Below are 22,057 nucleotides of genomic sequence, written 5' to 3' on the forward strand. Positions count from 1 at the left end.
GAATCAGAGCCCTCAGCTTTCTGTTTAGCAGACAAGAAGAAAAGCATAGTGCCAGTTTCCTGGTGATCAAACAGGGAGAAGAGTCTGTAATACCCATCCAGGATAGGATTTCACTGCACTTCATGAAGGTGAGTGAGTGAACCTACCTATTGCCCTAGAGTGTCAGTGCCAGATAAAAAGCTTGACAAAAGCCTGTCAAGCAGCCACTGGTATTTTTTTTGAAACAGTCTTACCTGTCAAAAGAAGGCCTTAAAAGAAACCTGTAGTGACAAACCAAAATTGTACCTTTCAGGTCAGGCACTCGAGTGAGGCAGCTGATACTGCTTATGCTGGATCACAGAACAGTTTGACTTGCAAGAGAACTTTAAAGCTCATCCAGTCCAATCCCTACCCTGCCATGAGCAGAGATCAGGTTGCTCAAAGCCCAGCCCAACATGATCTGGAATGTTTCCAGGGATGGAGCATCAACCACCTCTCTGGGCAACCTGTTCCTGTGTTTCACCACCCTCATCATAAAAAATTTCCTCCTTACATCTAGTCTAAATCTACTTCTTTTAGTTTAAAACCATTACTCCTTGTCTTTTCACTAATTGCCTTAGTAAAAAGTCTGTCCCCATTCTTTACTGTGAGGGTGAAGAGCACTGGAACAGCCTGCCCAGAGACGTCGCGGAGTTTCCTTCCCTGGAGACTTTCAAGATCCATCTGGATGCGTTCTTGTGTGATCTGCTCTAGGTGTTCCTGCTGCAGCAGTGGGGTTGGACTCCACGATCTCGAGAGGTCCCTTCCAACCCCTATGATTCTATGATCTTTCTTATAGGCCCCTTTTCCCTATTGAAAGTCTGCAATAAGGCCTCCCTGGAGACTTCTCCTCTCCAGGCTGAACAACCCTGACTCTCTCAGCTCATCCTCACAGGACAGGAGAAGTGCTCCATCCCACTGATCTTTTTTGTGGTCCTCCTCTGGACCCACTCCAACACATTTTTTCCTGTGCTGAGGACTTCAGAGCTAGACACAGAACTTTATCCGGGTTTTCACCAGAGCAGAGGAGTAGAATCACCTCCCTTGACAGCTCTTACTGATGCAGTCCAGGACATGGTTGGATTTCTGGAATCTGGGCACACATTGCCAGCTCATGTCCAGCTTTTCATCCACCAGTATGTGGGTTAGGGTTAGGCTCAATTCTTGAGCTTGTCTAGGTTCCTCTTAATTATATCCCTCAGGCATGTCAGCTGCACCACCCAGCTTGGTGCCATCTGCAAATGTGCTGAAGGTGTCCTTGATCCCACTGTCCATGTCATCAATGAAGATACTGAACAGTGCTGGTCCCAATATGGCCCCTGAGGTTAATTCCTTAAGTGTTAATACAAGTTATCAAAGTGATTTCAGCAATTTTAGGTGCACTGGGGCTAAATGTGACAATGTTTATTGTTCTCCAACATGAGATGCATCTGGGACTAAGCAAATTGTCAGATCTTACTGTAGTGCATAATATTCAGTAATTTATATTTGAGTGATTACCAACTGGAAATTTAAGATGCCTCTGCTGATTGTTTATCCATTTTGTGAGGACCTACTAGGCAATTCTTGCTTCCAGGCAGGTATTTATGTAGTACAATGTAAAAAGTGCGGGATTTTTATAGTGACAATGCTGAAATTCTTGCATTACACATGTAAAATGAGCTAAAGTAGATTTCAGCTTTGGAAGCCTTTGTAAGCAACCAACTAATCTTCAGCAAGGTAAACACCCGGACAAAATTACCAAAACACCTCAGCCCCTCATATCATAATTCCTGACATGTCAGGAAAACTGTATTAAGGCCATATAACTGATTATTTTTAAAGTGTAATTTATTTATTTTCTGCCTTGAAGGAGGCTGTTTCTAATAAAGACTTAATTTTAAAGGAATTATAACCACCATGGAACAAACAGTGTTTAAAACCCACACAGCTAAGTTGCCTGCTATTTCTCCAAAAAGGGAGGGAAGGATTAATAGTTGGCAGCTATTTTAAAGTAACAAATTTTGTTCTGAAGATATTTTCTAGGCAAACTGAAATTCCAAATGTAATGTAATCAGGAGACTGCATTAGGAAAATGTAGTAAGGCTATTAAATAGAATTTATTATAATAACTCTACAGCAGCACATAAGAAAGCAGCATTATTTTGATCACTAAATTGGCTTGGTAAGGCAAATGAATTAACGTGATAAAATGGAGGAAAAAACGTCCTTCTAATCTATAAGTAAACAAAACAATCACTTATTTAGGAAGAATATAGCTATATTTAATGAAAAGTATTGTCCTCATGTAATGACAACATGTATTATAAAGCACTGGTGTAAATAAGAATCAAAAGAAAAAACATTTCATAGAATATTAAAGCGGTATTTCATAGAATATTAAAGAAACATTCTGAGGATTTACAGCTGCTTACTAAGCCAAACGTGTAGAACTTCAGAATACAATTTTGGTATCATTCTAGACTGGAGACCATCCAGCTACATATGTACACATCCCCATTTTTTTCAATGAAATTTAAGATTTCATTAATTAAAAAAAATAATAAAAGCTATGTCATGCAAATATTTGTCACAGAATTCCATTTTAATGCATAAAAATCTACTGTATCAGCCTGAAATTTGTCTGATCTGCATAGTTATAGATTATAAACTAGCTTTTGGTTTACTGAATTCTATTACTTTATCAGAATGCAGTTTAGTAATCTCTTCCTTAGTAAACCCGTATTCTAGCAGTATCTCTTCTGTGTGTTCTCCTATAAAAGGATCTCTTTTTAATGATGGAACAGCAGGAGTCCTTGATAGACGAGGAGCAGGTCTAGGACTTATCTCTTCCTGATCGTTTTTAAAAAAAGAACTTCTTTGTTTGTTATGCTGATGTGAGGCAACATCATCAAAGGATAAAACAGGGGTCACACAGGCATCAGTACCATCAAATATGCTGCACCACTCAGCTTGTGTCTTCTGTGCAAATACAGATGCAAATTTTTTCTTCATTTCAGGCCAGTCAGAGAAACTCATCTGACTGGGGAGTTTCTCTGAATCTAGACCAAGACCTGAAAGGAGAAGAGCAGAGTTCAGATGTAGCATAGCTCAGATAAATTAAAGTGCTTCTTGCAACTGTGTTCATTGAAAAGCTAGTGTTTTGCAGGCAGTCCAACACAGCAGGGCGTATTAGCTAAAAGGCTCTTCAAACTTTATTATCACATCTATGATTGAGAGGGAGAGAGCAGAAAAATAAAATGTTGTATTACTTACAATTAGAGCAAACCACATCAGCTGCAGCCTTATAATTAAATACATGTGATAAACACTCATTTGTATAAACACTTCAGAAGAGCAGCAGCTGCTTAGAGGTAACATTTTGTCCTGACATCATTTTCTATATTCTCTACCTGGCCACAGCACACCAAAGTCTGCTGGATTACTGCACCCTACTTATCTCACAGAAGCCAGTACATCTGCCAGCAGGTGACACTGAGCAGGCTACAGTGTGTCCAACACGATCAGGTTATTTCCAAGCCAGAAATGAGAAGATGGTGTGGATGGATACACCCCTGCTCCACGTGCAGGAGGCAGCTCAGCTGCAGATGCAAGCAGGCTAACTCGCATCTCTCAAAAGGGACTCCAGCAGTGTTTGCTGCTCTCCTCTTAAACACACCACCCAGGCTCCAACTTTCCACTGCTGCTCTTTTCCAAAAGTGAAACCCATAGTCCTCACACTCACTGACTGCTTAAGAACTCTGCCTCACAGAAGATCAGTGGATGGGCCACTTAGGTATGCAATGCACACATCCCTCCTGAGGCACAAGAGCAGAAGACGGGCACAAAGGCTTTGTACTGAAAATTTCATCAACTGGGAAAGTCCCAGATTTTCCTCTTAACTAAGCACCACCTTCCCTCTCACTGGTGAGTCTACATCTCTCCTGTGCAGCCAGCTTCCCATCTCTGCTTCTGTTCTACCCTCTGCACTCCCCACCCTTCCATGCTCCAAGAAGTGTTACTCTGGTTGGGTTGCTCTCAAAAAGGAGGTAAGAAACAAGAAAGAGAGAAAGCAATTCAACCACACTTTCAAAATGGAGATAGTACAAACACAGGGACAGTCAATGACATCAAATAGAAATCAGAAGTGGTATACTGAAGGCTGCCCACACAGTCACATCTTGAAAATCAGGAGCAGGAAAAATTAATAAAAAGCAGGGCTAAGAAATAAGTTAATTTGAGATATCAGAAAAGCTAGACAACAACTATCATCACAATTATTCATAAACAAGACAAAAAGAGAGCTGCTTATACAACAACAGCTCCATGTAAAAGGCTGAGAAAATGTGGAGCTTTGCAAACATTTATTTTTGAGCATCCTTGTATCTTTGGGTATCTGGTATCAGGTTGATGATTTGACTTGCTGCTAACAGGCTTGGCTACTAGATGCCTGTTTGCAGGCAGAATCTACACAGAACTCCTTTAATCTTTAGCTGGAGATAGGCAGAACAACTTCCTTTATCTTATATTACTACAGCTTCCTTCTCAGTGAGAGGGGCAGAAATATAGCAACTGAACAGGAGAGAAGAAAGGAAGATAATGTCTATTCTTCCACTCTCAAGTTCTTTCCGCTCCTAGTCTCTACTACAGGCACTTCTAGAGGCTCATAGGCTCCCCTAAGTTATGATGTAATTTAAGAATTATACTGTTGGTCAGAAGGTTTTTAAATAGTAGTTTTGAAAAATAACACAGGCTTTGAAATCTTACTTCGGTACTGCAAAGGTAAACACAGAGAAGTTCCCAATCTCCAGACTCAGAAATGCAGCTTCACAGTTGTTCACGTTTAGAAGAAAACCAACACAGTTGAAGACAGAGTTAAGTATTTTCACCTCTTATCAGAGATTCCTACTGATACCAGGTTAAGTATACTGCAAGGTAAACACCAGGCCTTACCGACTTGCCAAGCCCTCTGCACCTTAAATCACTAAACCAAACCCTAGTCTTCATAACCATTCATATAAACCTAAAAAAAGATCAGCTGAAGATTATTCATACTAGTTGAGCATTCATTATTAAGTAGAGGTTAACAATGCTTTCAAAATTTATTTGATTACTAATCTTAAAAGTATAATACTAAAGATGAACAGTATTACAGAGTTTACTTAAGAACTAGGAGGTGCGTCAAATTTACCTTCCACAATTAGTAAAGCTGAGTAACAACACACTGAGATTGTCTCAATGCATGAAACCTTGTCAATTGGAAATACTGTTTCATAAGTATTTATTTGCTTATTAATTACGGTTTGGGTTCTAGTAGCCAGTCCAACATGAACAGAGCTCTACCATTATCCCATTACACAATTACGTATGAAGATTGTGCCAGATGGAAATTTGGCAGAACCTAATGGTACCTGCTCTACCAATACAGAATAATATGGAATTTAATATTACATGCTCATTTTCCACTGAGCACTGAAAACCTCAACATTAAATTGCTTGAACCAACAGCATTTAAGCACTGTGCATCTTGCCCTAACCATTTGTGGTGCAGAGGAGCAGCATCACAGCAGGAGCAACTGAGTCAAGAAGGAAACAATTACACAGAACAGAATTGTCTAGGATACCACAGGATGATAGGTTTCACCCAACATAATCAGAAATATCTTTTACACAGAATATCTGGTAAAGCAATCACAACCTGTTTCCAAGTTTTTTTCATTCAAATTTTCATCTAGGGATTTTTGTTCAGAAAAGCCCAGTAACCTATCCTAGTAGAGCTTTGAAATAATGATTTTTTAAAAATTTAAGTCTCCTTATAATGATATAGCTTTCAGTCTCTTCAAAATCTATAGTTCTACTGACATTTATTTGCATGTCATTAATACAACAAATTGAAATCTTGATTTCTACAGAACTTCTAAGACAAACTGCAGCAAAATTAGGCACCTGTTTCAAGAGACTGAAAACGGTAAAATTAATTTCATGAATCCACTCAGTTGTTCTGGTACATTGGAAATGAACAGTTTCTTAGAGTATCTCATCAAGCTATTTTAAAAGATTATTTAGGATCCTTAGCAGAGCTTGGTTGAGGATTTTCTTGTTTCAGTTTGCCAATTTTCTTTCCAAATCTGTATGCTCATAGCACAGTCATTCTGAAGTTATGTTGCCATAACATGACTGAATAGAACCATCTAGGAATGGGGATCCTTAATTTTGGCCCAAAGCACAGCCATAAAGTGTATGTAAGCCATTGCTCTCTCTCTCTCTCTAAATAGGATTCATTCTCACTTTGAGAAGAAAGTGAACTTTAGAATATTCCAAGACAGTAGAGAATTTTTATTAAAGTAACCATGTATAGGTTCTTCTCTGCTCAAAGTTTTGAAACCAAACTATTTTTAGAAAGTTTAGCAAAAGGTTGTTCAGGCCCAGAGTCTATCAGAACATTGCTGCAAACACATCCATAGCTGTACTCCAACTTTACATATTTAATTACCTCAACTGCCAAGAGTTTTGGTGAAGCAACACCATGGCCCTCTGCAGTATCAGTACAATGTTTAAGGCTAATTGTGATAACTAAAATTAAAATAAAACCTAAATAATGTGTAAAAAATGTGTAATGGATGTCTAAAGTGTAACGAGGAAACTGTTGTTCACTTTGCACATCTTACAAACAACACTGTATTGAATTTAGTACATTAACAGATATTTAATACATTACACAATAATTTACTATGACAAAATGGAGAGCCCTTCGGAAATCCTTCATAAAGATGCCAACTATGTTTTTGAAGTGCTCCCTCTTTCTTTTGTCCTTTTTTATAAATAGAAGTCACACAAAGGAGGAGTATCAAAGCAGTACAAAAGGAGTATGATCAAATACACTTTCAGAACTTTAGTGACTGTTAGGGTTTTTCACATCACTGTAAGCTGATACTAAGATCTCCTTCTGCAACCAAGTTTACATCATGTGGTAACACAGAACCAAACCTTTACTTCTTTCCTGATACACAGAATTTGATGGCCTGCAGGCCTGCTGTAGCCTGGCTACAACAATACTAAGTCTATTACATTGCTAAAAATGAAAAGAAACCTGCAGAAGCAATTCACAGGTCAGCTGAAAGACATTCTGTCTCTTTATCAAAACATTAAGACTTAACATTAGCAGCACATTTCATACATTGTATTTTTCACAAGATGCAAAGGTGTTTTAATTATTTATTGGCTGACTTTTGCATTAATAAATATAACCAAAAGGACTACAGTATGTTTGTTAACAGCATATAGTCTTCAGTGAGCCCAGAATACAAGTCCTAATACCACAGCTACTACAGCTATTATCTGTATCTGTTTTTTCTAGGTTCAGGTTCTCCTATAACCTTTTTTTTATAATTCATAAATCTGTGTTAAGAAGAAACTTAATTTTCCCTGCTGAGCACAATCTACCAAGTCAAACTAAGAGGCTGTATTTTCTAAAGCTTAGTTAGTTTCCCTGTGCAGACCCCTGAAGAACTCTCCTCGCCGTGTCATTAACAGCTCTCTGGTCCAACACTGGGTTCCAAATTCTGCAGGGAAACACTGACATGAACCAAAACCAAAAGGAAATTAATTTCACTTCTGCTAACTAGAACTCTGTGAGCCATGAAAGGCTCAGGAATCATGTTCCTTTCTGCAATCTTTAAAACTTCAGCTTTTACATCTGCAATATCCATATCCTTGTGTTCTCATGATATAGAAGTGGCAAAAGTAACCTGCTCTCTGGATATGGACAGAGACATGAAGTGGCTTTTGAATGTATTTTGCCCAAAGCAGCATCAAATTGTTCACCAGCGGATCTGACCGGAATTATGGGGGAAAAGTATGAAATGAAACTATGGAAATTGTAACTGGAACATGTAATTTTAAAACTATTTCAAAGTAGGGGATTAATGCCTTGAACAGATGACTCAGCCTAACTGAAAGCTCCTCAGGTTTGTGAAAGAGCCATACAATTCTCACAAGCAGCTTTTCCTTCCATATAACATTCAAAGGCTTAAATTCTGAATTGAATTTCCACAATTGATATCCCAGAAAGGAAAAAAAACCCAAACCATAGGAAAGATCTGCTGTTCTAATTTAGTACACTATTGCTTCAGAAAGCTTGCATACATAACTATGGAAGATAATAAATATTTCCTATGTGAAAATATGAACAACTAATAACAATATGCATCTAAAACACAAGGAAGACCACTTACTTTAAATGCAATATACTAAAAAAATCTGGAGTTCAGTCTGATACTTTTAAAAACACACTTTTGCATCATAAAAAAAGAAAAATTATTGACTGTAAAGAAGCAAAGACTGTGATACAATTAAAGGCAAAAAGCAAAATTCCCTTAGAAGACTGTAGTCTGTATGTTGGATTTTAAAAATATAGCAGAAGCAGATAGAAACACAGGCACAGCTGTGATTACACTTGTCTACTCACAAACAGATATACCAGTTCTTTGTTGCTGGAATATCTGTTTTTGAAATTTCAGCTGTTAAAATCAAAAAATTTCTGTGCACTGTAAGCACAAGGAAAACTTTCAAACATGAAAATAAAGTTGTTGAATACGGGTGCCCAAATACAGGCAGATGAACTCACAGTGGCTGCTCCAACTTTATGCTCTAAACTTCTGAGAAAGAACTGAGAGGAAAACAGAGAATGTTAGCATATTTCTCAGTAAAGAGCTCTGTAAATAAGACAGAGACCAGTCAGTAATTGTTATACTGCCTGACCACCGGGTTCATTCATCACAGGCTTCTTTCTGGCTGGCTGGTTGAGAGAGAAAAGCAAGCTGAGCCCTGCCCTGTAGCAATGATCAATAGAAGAAGGCTGAAGTGTCCAGAAAAGGCTCGCTGAGAAGAGGAACAAGTAAGACCAGACTCTAATACAGAATTAGTTTTCTTTTTTAGCATAGATAGATTCCATCTCACTTCTGTGACTTAGAAGTAAGCGCTATTCAACTTAATCTCTAGAGAAGAATAAAATTAATATTGCAGGCCAGTGTTTCATCACTTTAAGTCAAACATATGGATAAGTAGCTTTACTCTTCTCTTTTTCCTTCGTATTTAATGCAGACATTGTCCCTGAAGTCATGCATTTGAATTCCAAACTCACTAACTTTCAGAGCAAGGGCTTACATTTTACTTTGATACAGTTTTATATTTATTTTTGTTCTTCAACTGCACTTCTTGCAAGCAAAAAATTCCTGAGGGATTGGATGAGAAAAACATTTTGAAGAAGTGCGAAGTGTGGAATAATCAACTCTAGTTTCTTTTTCAAGATTGAGTAACTTATAACTGGAGTTCAAAAAGAAGTTATTCTCAGGACAATAAGGGAGAAAGTACCAGCTTCTTCAGCCTAGAACATGGCACTTCAAAACTAGACAACTCATCTGGGGGCAGCAGCTAATGCTGGACATGTCCCCGAGTCACTCCAGTTTAGTGCTCCACTCACATCACAGCCTACGTTTACTTTAACTCCAGAAAAAAAACCTGTAATTTAAGTTTTGCTTCTGAGGGTTAAGAGAAGAAGGGATGAAAAATAAAACAATCAACTGCAAGAAGAAAGGTAACTAAACTGCTGCACTACTAGTTTAAGATGTGTCTGCCTTTTACAAAGAAATCGACATAATCAATGCCACAAATCAAAATCAAGTATTAAAGGCTCCATTCAGTTGTGCTTTGCTGATGAGAACTGCTCCAAGGTACTTACCTGTTATTAACTGCTTATAGAATTGAGCCTCAATGGCACCAACAGCCATGAATTTTCCATCAGAGGTCTTGTAGGTCTCATAGAAAGGGGCACCGCTGTCTAGCAGGTTCTCCCCTCGAGGTCTGTTCCAAAGTCCCAAATTTTGTGATTTCCACAGGAAGGAACTTAAGTATGCTACTCCTTCTACCTTGAAGATTTGCAGGAAAAAGTAACAGCTTCAGTAAGTCAGTTGGCATGCTACCTTAATTCTACATAAAACAAAACAGCAAAAAACTACTACCAGATCTGTCTTTGTTAATATTTTTTAATGACAACACCTCTGGTAAGCAGTTTTATTTCTAAAAGTTTTCAATTAGTTTTTACACTGCATACGTGAAATAATCGGGAATTGGAGAACAAGAAGGAGCATAAATGTAATAATGCAGCTTCAGACAGATAACACACTTCCAACACACAAAGTTTCTTAGTTTAGCAAATTTATAATCATTAAGAGTTCACACAGAGAATGTAAGCAATTTTAGATGATGGGACAACCTGCTTGGCTCTATAAAACATTAACTACCTGACACCCATTAAGCCTTCTAAAGGTCTGGAAATCAAGATGCCTATACCAGTCCTATAAGTATCAAATTATCTGAACATTAATGTCTTTGAATTTACTGATTTTAATAAGACTGCTATTTTTAGAAGAAAACTGCAAGGAAATAAAAGTTTAAAGCTCTCTTATACCATGGGAACTGGGAAGCTCATCTCCATCACTAAGTTAAACCAAAAATTATTCTCCCACTCCCATCACTAGCAGGTACACAGACATAGCAAGGTAATCTCCAAATAGGCAGCTTGATGAATATGTCAGAAGAAAACATGATTAATCCTGTTCCAACTTGCTCCTTAACATTTTGGCTATGTGAAGTACAACTAGATGAAAAAAGGGTTTGTTCAGTCTTTCAGTAATTACCAAGCTTCTACCAGTCTTTCCAAGCAAAATCACATCCTACAGGTTTTCTCACCAGCAGAATCCATTTCTTCCAACTGCACTAGAAAAAACTGTAAGAGAATACTAGGCAGTAACAGTATATGGCCAGAAACATCACAGTGGAATGGTGAAAAACCTGAGTTGTATTATTTGAGCATTGTTTTGATTCATGCATTTTCAGCTCTGTAAAATTAACCAGTCTATAGAGAAAAGCACAGAGATTGTACCAAAATACAAAGCTACTGAATTTTAATGTGGAAAGATCTAACAATTTTTACTTTCCTAATCAAGAATTAAACATGTAAATCTCTGAGGTATGCAGTCAAGAAGGCTTCTTCATTTACTGTGTACTACTTAGCCACTTCCTCAAGTACCTGCCACAAGGACAGAATACTGCTGTCCCACTTGTTATGTAAACTACTTTCATATGAGAATACTGTATACCTTGATCTACATGTTTGCAAAACAACTGCAAGGGTATCAAAGTGTTTGCTTGATTAATGATCTCATCTTGCACTGCTCGTATTAAATAAAAATACACAAAAAGCATGGCAAGTAAGGATAATAACAGATAAATGTAATATCAGAATAAGGTCTAACTGCAAATTAGATTTTGGTGCTGACACAATACCTACATACAGTGCTAACTGTGCTGGAAACACTTAAAATATAGTAACACATCTATTTTGGATTGGTATAGGGACTTCAGAAATATCTGTGGATGTGTTGTCCCAAAAGTGGGGTCTATCACCCAGTGTGCAAGAGGCTGATCCACAAACAGAGTCAAGGTATTTGCTTTAATAACCAGTTCTGTGCAGAAAAGGGAGCAGGAAGCCAGCTCAGTTTCCCAAAACACAAGGGCTACTTTTATACCCAAAAACATGAGGAAGAACTTTATCTCTTAACATTATTCTACCGTTCACCACATACATGGTTGCTGTAACCAAGACAAGCTGTGGGCAGTGCTCCTTTCCATCCCTTTCATCTGCCTTGTAGGTGTCCTGCAGGCCTGTCTCAAGGCCAGGCTGCTGACTACTTGGGGCATGTTTTTCTCTAATTGGAGTATGGTTTTTTTTTCTAATACTTTCTGTTTCACTGTTATGCAAGCCCCATTTTTATTTTTTGTGTCTTTTATGTGATTTTTCCTGGAACGTGATTTTTTTTCCCCAAAAATTTTACTTATTTCAATTAATAACTGACATCACATGGGTAACTCGACAGCTAGCTTCTGCCTGAGGCCCACTGCAATTCAGAGACAAGTTAAAAGTTGTCTAACATCTGCCCCAAAGCTCCAAAGACATTCTCAAGTAACACCACACATACACTAATGTGGTCATGTTCCTTTAAAACATGAAAAGAACAAGACACTCCACTTAAGTCTAACTGCAGAATTATGACAGTAACAGTTATGTGTTTGGCTCCCCATGCCAAAAGCATCAGCAGTCTCTGAAGCAGGGACAAGAATCCAGAGGCACCATCCTGCTGGATGACCTGTCTGCTCTGCGAGTTTTCTGTTCCTTCTAGAGAGTCAAACAGTTCAAACAAAAAGAGAATGAATGCATACCAACCTAACCTTTATCCTCATGACTGATTAATGCCTCTAGGATGTGGGAGTTTTGGTTTTGAATACCTCCAGGCTGAGAAAAACCTGGAACCCCAGTCTTCTGTGGACAGCTAAATGCTCTTGCCATGAGACTATTATGCAAGTGATCGTCACCACCATCCTCTCCTGTGGCTGCCTTTTCACAAAGAGTAAGTCATGCTTGGTCAGATGCCTACCATCAGTAGAAGGCTCTGTGTCTGAAACTAAAGGAAGGCCGTGACTGACAGGCTGCTATTTCAGTCTGGTGCAAGACTGCAGATGTACAGTTGTGTCTACTGCATCATATTGTACACTCCAAATACTACTCAGCACATGGGAACTATGAGGCTAGCTGCAAGGTATCTATCATGCCTGCAGAGTCAGGGAGAAGAGAAAGAAAAGAGCATGAATCAATTCAGACCGGGCATTTGACTATTCCGAGATACACAACTCAAATGCAGGACTCCATGTCTACTTTGTATGCCAAGTGACAGCAACACTGGACATTGTGAACAGGTGATGCAATTCTAGCCCTTGGCCTTATTCTCTCTGCATTCTTTTTGTATCAGATTAGTTTCAATAACTAAAGGAGTTCCTCGTGTGTATATTACTGATCACAAGAATGCTCCCAAGCCACTATGCAGCTTTTAACATGCTAATTAGAAGTAAAAGATAAACAAAAAAATATACAATCACAAAAATTCAGATCTCAACCTAGAATTCCTAACCTCAATGACAGGAATGGCTTTTTTTTTTTTAGATTAATTCAGAAAAAGAGATATTGCAAAAAAAGAAAAAAAGTGGTTAGCGAAACAACAGATTAAGTAAGATGAAAACTTAATAAAAGTAATCCTGAGAAAGCTGCTAAAAAGATTAATTTTCCCTCTTCCTTTATAGGAAATTCCACTATGTGTCAAGAGTTGCTAATATATTCAGAAATATCTTTTTAAATATTGGAAGACTAGTCTCAATTCTTCACTATTTACTTCAAAAATGAACAAATTCCCTCAATTTTCCTTTGTAGGTCATATTTTTAGACTCATGATCATTTTTGTTGTGTTTCTCAGACTGTCTCTAATCGGTCTGGGTGTTTTTTTGGAAAGATGATGGCCAGCACCAGTAACAGAATTTTCCTGAGGCCTTATAAATGCTGAACAGATTAGAATTATATCAGAAACTCTAGTGGTTCTATTTCCTGTTTATACATCCTCATACAGTGTGTGTGTGTGTGTTTTACAACAGCACAACACTGTTGACTCATGTTCAACTTGTGACTACTACAAACCCTTGCTGTTGTACTTTAGCCAATTGTCCTCACACTGAATTTGTGCAGTTAATTGTTTCTGCCTAAGAGAACTACAGAGCAGTGGTTTCCATTAATTTGAGCCAATTTTTTTCAGGTCATTTCTCCAATGTGAAAAGGTCATTTTCCATACTAATCCAAGTGTCCAACATACTTGTAGTTCTTCCCACATGCATATCATCTGTAAATGTACTGAATACAACCACTCATCCATCATGCAGCTGATTGGAGAAAACAATTTAAAATAAAACCAACAGGAATCAACTCCAGCTGTTAAGTTTTTCAATTTGACAATCAACTACTAAAACCTGTTGTCATGGTAAAAACCTTAGACCAGTTTTGCACTGATCCCTCAGAATTTTAATCTAGATCTTAATGAAGTGCCCTGTTTCTGAGAATGTCAAGTGAATTTGTCAAAAACTTACTTAAGCCAAGATAGCTAACATCTCTTGTTATTCTCCCACCTTCAAGACTTCTTCAACAAAGGGGTTTTTTAATTTTTTTTTTTCCATTTATATTTAAGTCCAAATCATAGCCTTCACTGTTATCATACCTCAAAGGAAGGCCAAGTTTTAACTGCACTGCTCTTTTAAAAGTAAAACAGAAAAAGAGAGAGACAGGGAAAAACCATGTACAGTTATGTTAGCTTTCAAGGATAAATATAAATATGTATTTTTCCTCTGCATCTAAGTGGGTGGCCTTCCAGTGAAAAAATCCATATTATTCATTATTAAGCTAATTTATCCTTTCATTTCCTTTATGGCACATTAAGGTAAAGTCTTTGAAATTGGTTTCTTGGCAATAATACACAGCAGAATCATTATTTGAATCATAGAATCGTAGGGGTCAGTGAATCATTGAGGGAACAGTGCTTCTAATAAATCCATAAGCAGATATGTCTTGGATAAAGCTAATTCAATTAATTATTTTATAAGGATCATAATTTTTGCTGTTACACATGATGGCAACTGTTTATTCCTCACCCTGTTTCCAAACACCAAACTCGCTCATCGAATATACATAGCTAACATTTTCTGAAGGTGGCAAACTGGTAAAAGGAAAGACAGGGAATGGCACAGGGGTGAAGTCAGAGTGTACCCCATGTCACGAGCATACAGCAACAGTGACACATGAACACTGCTTGCAGGTGCAGGAATTGCCATTTTATGAGCTTTCCTACTTTGCCAAGTCCTCAATTTTAAACCTTACAAATAGCTCCCAATTTCCTTTATTTTATAGAGCAGGAAAAAAAAATCCAAACAAGCAAACCTAAGAAGGCCCACCTTCCTCGAAACCAGACTCACCATACTTGCATCAATGACCTGCCCTTTCCCAGACCTGGTGCGTTCATAAAGGGCTGTAACAATGCCCACTGTGCACATGATGCCTCCACCAGCAAAATCAGCCAGAAGATTTACAGGTGCATAGGGATTTTCATGTTTTCTGCCCAGCTTTGACAACACACCTGGCAGCAGAGCAAACAAAGCAAATTAAAGAAGTAATTATAAACATTAATTTCTACATTTCTACGATGAAAGTTTAATTCTTTTCAATCTAAGCAAGTAAACAAGGGATAAAGCAAACTTCTACCAACAATTTTATGCCTCTGCTTGGCTGTGTCACAGCTCATAGTAACTCTTTAATTCACAAAAGAATATATGAAATCATATTAGCAGAGATGCACTGAATTGTAGATATTAATAAAAGTCTCACAGATAAATCATTGATAATTGGGCTACATAGGGGCAAACTTTCATCCAAAAAAACTTGTCTGCAATCGTTCTGTATTAACACTTTATACATTCATGCACAGAACCTCACCCATAAGAATTCAGTAGGCATTATGAACATGTCTTGAAGCAGCTTTGGTAAACTGTTCCATTTTTGAACCTTTTGAAGCAAAAATTCAGACGTAGAGTCTTCTCTGCACTTAATCCGTTAATTAGCAACCATAACAAAGGATTTCACACCAAACTTCAGACCTACCTCCTTCAACTACCTTTGGAAAGCAAGAGAAGTATGCCTCTAAGAGGAACAGGTGAGTGGCACAGAAAGGTTATGTCTGATTGCATGCAACACAGGCAAAAGGAACCTATGTTTATGCCAGAAATTACACAGGAATGAAAGAGAACAGAGCAAAGCTTAAGCCAGTTTACTTCAGATGGAGCTTTGAATCTGTGAGCAATTCTCTGCTATCCTGAACAACCTCTCTACTCTCACTCTTTGTAGTTCCCTCACAGCAACCCATTTTGGGCAAGCAAGAAACTGCAGTGTGATCACGTCTCTCCTGTGTCTACAGACTAAGGGCTGAGACTTGCAGCATACACAGCCAAAATTTCTTGAGAACTGCATGATTCTGATGTGCTGTTTAGCTAGCTAATACTCTACTGCAATTCCAAAGTGGAAGTAAACGAGTGCACAGTATGAAGAAGTTTCTAAAGCCTGTAGCCCAAGCACAAACCCCTGTTGCTGACTAAAACCTCACTTTTAACAGCATAAAGGTTGTCACAGGCACCAGCAGATTAACATTAATTTTATCTAGAGTTCCTAATCAAGCCATTTTTAGTTAAAGAAAGCCAAAGCTTATCACAAAAACACTCAGGATATGACATGTCATTTTTGAGGAATGATACCTCCCAAAAATCTTGTCATATTTCTTTTAAACTGGCCGAAAACCTGACCTGAGAAATTTCAAGCAAAATTATTTACTTTAAGGAAGACAGCACTAACCAAAACACTATTGATTAAATCAGCTCCAGAGAAAAAAACATTTATTTTCATCAGCAGAACATACTACAATCTAATGTAGCGATGGACTATATGCTGCTTCTGTACTGACTTTTCCCTATGCTAATAACAAATAAAAATATAATACTTTGAAAACATCCAGACATGAAGTCAAAATTATTTTAAATGAGGCTTCCTTTATTTTTTTTTTATTCTCCAGTGATGTTACATAATGAGAGAAGACTGAACCCATTCCTGAAGAATCTAAATTGCACACCAAATACAATGACTCCCCATGGTAGGTGATACTGGATCTCCACATTTGCAGTGCCTCTCCTCTGGCCCTTTGCTGTAGCTAAAAGAAACACTTTATTCAATGGGAGGCCAAGAAGGTTTGGGCCACTCTCCCCTCCTTCGCAGGCTTGGGGAAGCAGCAGAGACAGCATCAAAGTGATCAGCACGACATGCTGACTGCTACCACCAGGGCTGCGTAATTTTGTTATTGTTTGTTATTGCATACTTGTAGAAACAGGACACCTAAGAGCACATTGTCTGCAACACCATATGGAAACACAGCACTGCCACTCTATTTAACCCAACTTTCCCTTTGGTTTGCATTCATGGATTGATATTTACAGCTGAAAAGCACCGGGGCTCAAATTGCTTATTAAGCTGCATAGTTTTTCTTTGCTCAAAAAAAGCTGCTCAGAAACATACAACCTAATCTGCAGCCCTTTTGGGATTATAAACATACGGATTTTGTAGGAGATAACCCCTGAAGAAAGAAAAAAAATTAATAAAACTTCATTCCTCTCTTCAAAGATAAAAGATTTAATGAAATAAAACAGCACAAAGAAGTTGAACACCACTCAGCCTGAGAAGACATACTGATCCAGCCTAACATTTCACTGCTACTGCCAAATCGAACAGCCTATCCAGTCCGTGCTTCCTTCTTTCTTCTGCTGACTTTTTATGTGTGTTGGATTCCTTAAAGAACTGCTTCACCTCAACAACCTCACATACAAATACCATCATTTCTTCTAGACAGTTTTTGACTTTTGAGGGAGCATACAGAGGGGTTAAGCAAGTGCCAGAGCTGACTGGAGAACAAGGAGCAAGAACCACCCCCCAAGAGAAGGAAACCCTTTCACTGACAGAGATGCTTCAGATCTGCTCAGCCGTTTCATCAGGCTGCACCTCGGGTAACTTGAGCTACCTGCAAATAACCTTTCAATAAATTCTTGAGTCTTCATTTATGGAGAGAAAAAGCCTTACTCATCAGGAAATTTTACAGCCTACCTGATAAAGCCAAAAAATTGATGTCGTGACCTGCAGACGTGGCGTATTTTCCTGTCTGGCCAAATCCAGTAAGTCTAGCATAGATGAGTCTGGGATTATCCTGGAGAAGGACCTCTGGACCAAGCCCAAGTTTTTCCATGACACCTTAAAAAGAAAAAGGCATGGAATCTTAATTCACGTGTATTTTTAATGACTGAAAATATACATGATTTAAAGCTAAATTATACAACAATTGAACTGAACTGCAATTTATGAAGTAATACATTCTAATTTGGTACCCATATTACAATGTGAACAGCCAGAATGTTAAAAATGACCCACATACTTCATACATTTTGAATACAAGCCAATTAAGTGGAAATTAGGCCTTAGGGTATTTTCCCCTCTTCCCCCCCCCAGCTTTTTTTCCTATTTTACTTCCCCAAAAGACTGCCAGACAGCTTGCTGTAATCCATGTACTGTTAAATGAGAGAAACCTATCAAAGCCTTGTTAAAAAAAGAAATAAAGTGCAAGCTCTTATGTTTTCCATATTCAACTTACCTGAAATTCCTTCCACTTTTCACTGGAATATACCTTCCACACCACATTAGCCTCTCCACACCCCATATGTTCCTGTATCTTTTAACTCACTGATGCCAATGGACCATGCCACTATTTCACAAATTATTTGCAACCACTAAACAAAAGAAAATGTGTTCTTTTGCAATGCAGAGAATAAGGAACTTTTAGAAAACAATGAAATAAACGTTTGGTCAGCATGGGTTTACAGTAATCAAGGCTGTAATTTTTATCTTGCAGTTTTCAAATAAGCAGATTCAAGCTGCAAACAAGTTAAAAGATTTGTATTGGCTCAGTGCAGCCTGGTCAGTCTATGCTCTACAATCCACACTGGCATTGCAGGGAGACGTATTTTGGAGAGGCAGGGATAGAATAACTTCACTATTCCACTCCAGAATCTATTACTGCAACTTGTTTTACGGACTAATTCATAGTATTACTAAATTTTCTAATTCCTTAAGATCTATTTTTGTTGTATTACTTCCTAGTCAGTGGCAAGGGATGAACATCAAGGAGAAAGTGATACTTGAATAAGAGCAAGGCTTTCAAAAGCACAAGCGAGAACTGGGTGAGAAACAACCCCTTGTGTCACAAATTCATGGTCAGAAGGTCAATCATGCACATGTGTTTGAAGAAAATCTCCTGCCATTTGGGCCCTCACCTTCTCATTGGTTCACACCAACTTCAGGCTGGATCACAGATTTGCCTAGTTCAGTTGCAGGCCCATAAAATCTAATGACTAATTACAAAAGTACCTGCATTTCAAGATTGGAGGGAGGAAAAAGAAAATCCCACTAGAAAATAGGAAACTAGTGATAAGGAAAAATGGAACTGAATGTCTTAATGTTGTTTGCACAGCTTTTGAGGAACAAAACAAAAATTCTTAAGGCAAAAAAAAAATCATAAACATAAAACCTGATTTTCAGAATAAAAGGAATTAACTGTGACACGACATGTACGCCTGTTTAAGTATGATGTTTAACTGATTCAGCCTTCTACTTCTAAACTGACTGCAGAAACCCCAGAACACTTCAGCTACCTTGTCACTGAAGTGTGACCTTAGAATCGTATCACACTTTGGGTTGGAAAAGACCCAACCCCTCTGCAGTAAGCAAGGGCATCTTTAACTAAACACAGCGGCTCCAAGCCCTGTCCAGCCTGACCTGGATGGTACTGTTCCTACCAGAACAGCATCCCCAAGGAACGGCAGGGATACTGGGACAGCCCCGCACAAACACCAGGCGAGTGCCGGCCTGTGCTTTGTAAACAGAGAGCCCGCCAGATCTGTCGTCTTCAGAGGAATCCTAAGCCCTCAGACTTAGACCACCATCTTGCTACATCTTCCTCTCCTGCTAAGGCTACAAATGTGACTTGAAATGCTCCAAGTGGCCCGAAAATCACCGCAGGAGCGATGCCCAGGCTGGAGCAGGAGCCCCCGCCTCACGCATCCCCTGATCCGCTCCGGAGTCACTTGCTCAGGGCCTCAGGGGGGCCAAGGCCCGGGCCTGAAAGCACCTTCCACACCTCCCTCCCTCCCTCCCTCCGCTGCTCGCAGGCTCTGCTGCATCTCACAACCCACCGCACCCCTTTTTCAACCAGCCGCACGAAATAAACACAACCCCCCCCCCCCACTCCCAACCCCCAGCAGCTCCAGGCCCGAGAGGTCGCAGGCCGACAGCAGCCTCCTCCCTTCGGCACCGCCGCCCCAGCCCGGCCCCAGCCCTGCCCCCCGGGGCCGCCGCAGCCCCCCGGGCCGCCGCAGCCCCCCAGGCGGCCGCCTCACCGTGGCGGAAGGGCTCGATCAGCACGTCGGCCTGGCAGCACAGCCGCCTCAGCGCCGCCGCGCCCTGCGGCCGCTTAATGTCGAGGGCCAAGGAGCGCTTGCCGCGGCCTTGCACGTCGACGGCAACCCCGGCGCGGGGCGTCCGGTCCACCCGCACCACCCGCGCCCCGCAGTCGGCCAGCACCATGCCGCAGAAGGGCGCGGGCGCCAGCCCGGCCAGCTCCAGCACCCGCACGCCGCTCAGCGCCATCTCGGGCCGGCGCCTGGAGAGCGCCGAGACATCGATCCCCGCCGCCCGGGGACGGGCCCCGCAGCGGGGCGGCCCGAGCCTGCCGGGCTCCCCTGCCTGTGGCCGGAGGGGGAGCGGCCTCCGCTCGGCAGCCGGGGCCTGGCTCGGGAGATGGGCTTTCCCTCGCTGACGGGGGCCAGGGCGGGCAGGAGGGGATGTGGGAAAACGCCCGGTTTGCAGCAAGCCGGCGTCGGGCGTTGCGTGCCGCGGGGCAGCTGAGAGCAGCGCCGCTCGGTGCGGGGCTGCCGGCACATCCCAGCACGGTTTGGGTTGGAGGGACCCTGCCAGGTGGCTCCCAGCCCCCTCCGGCCGGCCCGCCAACACGCCCGGGGACGGGGCAGCCGCAGCTGCGCTGGGAAACCTGCTCCGTCTCTTGCCAATGTCATAGCGAAGGATTTCTTCTTCACGCAGTTTTCAGCCACTCGCCCTTGTCCTGTCACTCCGTGCCCTTGTCCTGTCACTCCGTGCCCTTGTCAAAAGCCCCTCCCCAGCTTTCCCGCAGCCCCTTCAGGCACTGGAAGGCGCTATGAGGTCTCCCCAGAGCCTTCTCTTCTCCAGGCTGAACAACCCCAACTCTCCCAGCCTGTCTACACAGCAGAGCTGCTCCAGCCCTCTCATCATCCTTGTGGCCTCCTCTGGACTTTCTCCAAGAGCTCCATGTCCTTCTCATGTTAGGGGCTTCAGAACTGGACACAGTACCCCACGTGCGGTCTGATGAGAGCAGAGTAGACAGGAAGAATTACCTCCCTAGGGGGAGGATTACCTGCCATACGTAGTCCAACCCACATGCACCTGAGCCCCCCTGCCCCCTGTCACACTTCTGGATATTACTGGAAAAGCTGATAAAAACTTCCCTTCCCTTTCCCTTCCCTTTCCCTTCCCTTCCTTTTCCCTTCCTTTTCCCTTCCCTTCCCTTCCCTTCCCTTCCCTTCCCTTCCCTTCCCTTCCCTTCCCTTCCCTTCCCTTCCCTTCCCTTCCCTTCCCTTCCCTTCCCTTCCCTTCTGTCTTCCCTTCCCTTCCCTTCCCTTCCCTTCCCTTCCCTTCCCTTCCCTTCCCTTCCCTTCCCTTCCCTTCCCTTCCCTTCCCTTCCCTTCCCTTCCCTTCCCTTCCCTTCCCTTCCCTTCCCTTCCCTTCCCTTCCCTTCCCTTCCCTTCCCTTCCCTTCCCTTCCCTTCCCTTCCCTTCCCTTCTGTCTTTCCTTCCCTTCCGTCTTTCCTTCCCTTTTCTCTTTCCTTCCCTTTTCTCTTTCCTTTTTCTTTTTTTACTTTTTTTTTTCTTTTTTTCTTTTTTTCCCCCCACTGGGCGTACCTTTAGGCTGGGCTGTCTGGTCCTTCTGCTCCCACTGCAGCAGCTATAGCCCCTCCTGGAGGGGCAGAGCCCACAGCTAGGGTAGCAACATCTTAAGCAGTCCCTGCTAAATCTGGTCAGGACAAGGCTGGCGTGGCTGCTTGTGAGAGGTATGCCACCAGGACTTTAAATAAATACAAATTTTAATCATGATCAGCTCACCAGTGTGGGGCCGTTAGCTCAGCAGTGCCACAAAGGGAAGAGGGTCACCATGGAGGCCATCAGCCCAGCAACCATCTGGACTGTTGTGGAGCATCAGCCAGAAATGTCTCCTGTCTTGCTGGCGCTTTCACTGTTTCCCCTGCACGGAGCACAGGGATTTGTGTTTGGTTAGACCAGACCAGTTTCATAAAGCCCACATTCATGCACAGTTGCTCCTTTAATGCAGCCTGCCAGAAAAGCAGCCAGATTTGACTGGAGGCCATGGTCGTTTTGTTTTTGTTTAGGCTGCTAGCAG

The 22,057-nt window shown here is 41.0% G+C and overlaps 1 protein-coding gene across 1 annotated transcript; it reads right to left on the reverse strand.

Annotated features, from left to right (window-relative positions):
* Positions 1–2,098: 2,098 nt before the first annotated feature.
* AMACR (alpha-methylacyl-CoA racemase) lies at positions 2,099–20,307 on the reverse strand. Its single transcript, XM_051642786.1, has 5 exons — positions 19,966–20,307; positions 17,624–17,767; positions 14,902–15,062; positions 9,737–9,923; positions 2,099–3,071 (listed from the first exon to the last, which is right to left on the reverse strand). Exons 1-5 carry the CDS (start codon positions 20,213–20,215, stop codon positions 2,662–2,664), a joined length of 1,152 nt encoding a protein of 383 aa, XP_051498746.1. The 5' UTR covers positions 20,216–20,307; the 3' UTR covers positions 2,099–2,661.
* Positions 20,308–22,057: the final 1,750 nt, after the last annotated feature.

This window comes from Apus apus, chromosome Z, assembly GCF_020740795.1.
Source record: "Apus apus isolate bApuApu2 chromosome Z, bApuApu2.pri.cur, whole genome shotgun sequence".
Lineage (NCBI taxonomy): Eukaryota > Metazoa > Chordata > Aves > Apodiformes > Apodidae > Apus > Apus apus.

Excerpts from the sequence above, each read along its gene's own strand:
- AMACR (XM_051642786.1), bottom strand. The coding sequence starts at position 20,215 with ATGGCGCTGAGCGGCGTGCGGGTGCTGGAGCTGGCCGGGCTGGCGCCC. Across the intron at positions 9,924-14,901 it reads AGGTCATTGATGCAAGTATG|GTAGAAGGAGTAGCATACTT; the intron begins GTGAGTCTGGTT and ends CAAATCTTCAAG. Across the intron at positions 3,072-9,736 it reads CTATAAGCAGTTAATAACAG|GTCTTGGTCTAGATTCAGAG; the intron begins GTAAGTACCTTG and ends TTCTCCTTTCAG.